Raw genomic sequence first — 3,580 nt, forward strand, 5'->3', positions numbered from 1 at the left:
ATTTGCGTACCTGCATGCAGTGTACTATAATCTCAGTCAGACCGCCGTTTGTTAAATAGTGTTTTTGTTTGGATGCATGTATCATGAATAGAGTAAACGACTCAATAATTAGCAGGCCCTATGTTATGACACAGATTTGAATCCTAAAAATAAATTCAAAAGGAGTCAAAATATAAGTTGAAAGATTTTTGATTTTGAGACTGCTCTAGTTTTTGCGATACTGTACAATGAAAAAAAAACAAAAAAAAAACAAAAAACGGTACTCGACAATAAATAAAGTAGTAGTTCTACATCAGTAGGTCGATGCATTTCTGGTTCCATTCTACACTTAGATACTGATGAGATTACATTGAAAATAGCCCCAGGTCTACCTTACTAAGATTTTCTCTATATGTTCATATGTGCGTTGGCCGCCGAGAAAACGTTGCGATGCGGGGAAAGTGACACACTTCAAGGTGTGCGCGACTACTATACTGAACCGGGAAGCAAGAAAGCAATGCCTAAGCTAGGGCCTAAAAAATTAGATGTTATTACAAGGCCTCAGGCCTAGACTTTACAACAAAATTTGTCAGGGTCATACATGAACTAACTCTGGCATGATTCCAATTAATTTCCAATATTTATAGCTCTGTAATTCCTGTAAACCGGAAGAAATATATCTGCCATTCGCACCCCAAACCTCACGATCGCGAACTCGCACACGCGGGTCTCACTCTTCCGGCAACAAACAGATATGACCTACGTTGACCTAAATGTTGACCAATCATAATCAAGAAAAGTTTGAAAACCGCAGTACGTACCGTGTAAAAGTCTACTTTCAAATAGTGCTGAACTTTTGGTTATAAAAAACACCTTTATGTACGTCCTATTTTGGTAAACTTTTAGTATGTTGTTTTACATATAATTAAGTTTATATTTAGATCATAAAACGTTTTGTTGCAATTTTGTCCAGTCAAATCCGTATTTCCGGTGGACTATATTGTTAAGATTTCCGAACGATCTTATTTTTTTTATCTAAGTGAATGCATTATTTCTCTGTTTTTGTTCAGTTTTCTTGAATAAAACAAAAAAATATTCTTAGAACATGATATATGTTAATACATAGCATTTCCAATAATGGTTGAAGTATGATCAAACACCGAATCCACAATTCGGTGCTGCTATTAAATCTGTTTATATTTGTAAACTGTCTGTCAATGTCAAACAACAGTATACACTTATTACCATTCGAAGTTAACTGAATTTGTTCCAGTTGCGGAGCTGGGTAGTAAGCTGTGAGAGTGAATGGATCGCCGCTAGCTGTTGCTAGTCCTTGGACGCCATTGACGGAAGCTACGGCAGCAAGTCGCATGGAGTAGTTCGGAACTGGTATGGTTATTGTTATCTGTGTGTCGGACGTGAAGACTCCGGGAAGCACAGTACGGGTACCTAATAAACAAAGACGATTGGAACACATTACTCATGTACTCAGGATTTTGGTTCATCTGCCCGTGTCTCCAAGAAACTCCATATTTGCTCCTGGATTTCTCCTGATAATCATCAGGTTTAATTTTAAAAAAAATATTGGGCCTCTCATAATCATTCTTTTTTCTAACTTTTAATTAAAGATATAATGTTTACCGTTTTAGTGATTTTAAACATAACAACGAGGTCATTAGGTGTTGGTTTCAAGCATTTGCTAATTCAGAATTACTTAATCTGAACTGAAACAAGCGTTAGGGATTACCGTCTACCCAAGTTAGCAGAATGGACGGATTTACGTCGTAATTTTCGTTCGACTCAGCTCGAATGGCGGCTAGATCGTTGCCCGATTGTACCGTAGCAACCACAGACACTTCTTGATCAGCTCCCGGATCGATAACAACAGACAATGGAGAGATACTTTCGATTGTTACATCTGAAGAAGAGAATAGTTATCGATTTTAGCTAAGATAATAACTGTGAATATGGCAAATATCGATAACTAGAACAGGTTTAATAATTTACCTTATTGAATTGTTGATGCACCAATGTGCTTTTGAGAAATGCTCAAAATCAATAAGTAATTTCGTAGTCTGAACTGCGCATGCGCGTATCCAAAATCATTCGACATAAATATATTTGTGTGTATATTGTGTATATTTGTTTATATCACTTGACCTTGATATTGGCCTGCACATTTCAGACTACGCATGGCTTATTAACATGCAATTCATCTTTTGAAAATATATATACAGTATTGCCTATCTAATAAACTCGAATAATAAAATTCAATATTGCAAGTGTTCACTTAATAATAATAAAGTTATTTTATAAGGCGTACGTTTCACTCTCGTAGAGCTGCACGTGGCATGGCACGAGTTGCCAGATATTATTAAATATAAAAAATATACATTTAAATAAAACATGTTACATGTGTTATGAATACACAAGGTAAGATGTGCTATACATGTACATCATTATTTTGAAATATAAGTGATACGGTACATGGTGTTTGGAATTAACTGTCTGATACCAGTGGCGTAAACGTGCGTAAACAACGTAGGAAAACACGTGCGTTCAGGCCCGTAGCCAGGGGGGTTTTTATGGTTCGGGCGAACCCCCCTTTTCTAGCGAACCCCCTCGAATTTTTGAATGAGTCCCACTCGGAAAGAATGTCTGTTTTTAACTTACCCAGCATTAAATTAAAATTTAGCACCTAATTCATTATTAATTGGTCACCCGTTTTTAAATTGTAGCCTGCGATACAAGCCTACATTCATAGAATATCTCAGCTTTAGAAGTTCGGAGATTTAAATTAAACTCCGGCAAACCAAGACTTTACGATAGCTCCCATAAGGATGGCAAACATCGATAAAAACTTTCACTGGCCTTTGGCTGAATGTTTGTAAGAAATGTACCAACCAGTAACAAAACTGATCTCCGTCTACCTAGAGTAAAATTAATGGCGCCACCAAACGAAGATAAAGTTTTGCGACTTAATCCACCAAATGCAGCTAAAGTTTTGCGACTTAATGATTGTGGATTGTGTGGTTAGTGAATTCCATAGCCATACTCTCCATAGCGCACACTAAACTATTTGCTGATGGAGCATTTTTGGGAAATTGACTCTCCTTTTTTCCATCCCAAACAAAATACTATTAACAAATCAACATGGTCCATCTCAGACATCATAGCGAGTCACAAGATGAGGAAGTTTGTTTTCAATAGCAGACACACACAACAGAACGGAGTGCGTCAAAATCTAAAAAATACGTACTGCATTCCCTTGTCGTACATTCCCTTGTTGTACANNGTATGACATGCTTCATTAACATAACATACACTGAGGATCGCCAACGAATTGAGTGGGTATTTAAACTTTTACGATATGGTGAACTATTTCGATTAAAATGTTATAGTGATTATATAAGAATTAGATGAGTTACGATATGGTGAACTATTTCGATTAAAATGTTATAGTGATTATATACTGTCTCTTATACACATCTAGATGTGTATAAGAGACAGGGCCTACGTTGTGTGTTTGAGTTAGTACGTTGCGTGTTTGTGCTAACACGTTGTGTGTTTGTGCTAGTACGTTGTGTGTTTGTAATTGTAT

The 3,580-nt window shown here is 36.6% G+C and overlaps 1 protein-coding gene across 1 annotated transcript in view; it reads right to left on the minus strand.

Annotated features, from left to right (window-relative positions):
• The window catches only part of LOC117122201, a 42,473-nt gene that overhangs the window by 18,973 nt on the left and 19,920 nt on the right, over positions 1-3,580 (minus strand). The window contains exons 10-11 of the mRNA XM_033267710.1: positions 1,727-1,897; positions 1,225-1,428 (exon numbers count right to left, since the gene is read on the minus strand). Of these exons, the coding sequence (XP_033123601.1) occupies positions 1,225-1,428; positions 1,727-1,897 (375 nt within the window). The remainder of the gene's footprint in view (positions 1-1,224; positions 1,429-1,726; positions 1,898-3,580) is intronic.

Source organism: Anneissia japonica, unplaced genomic scaffold, assembly GCF_011630105.1.
Source record: "Anneissia japonica isolate Jap-2015-1 unplaced genomic scaffold, ASM1163010v1 scaffold1208_len1460985_cov181, whole genome shotgun sequence".
Classification (NCBI taxonomy): domain Eukaryota; kingdom Metazoa; phylum Echinodermata; class Crinoidea; order Comatulida; family Comatulidae; genus Anneissia; species Anneissia japonica.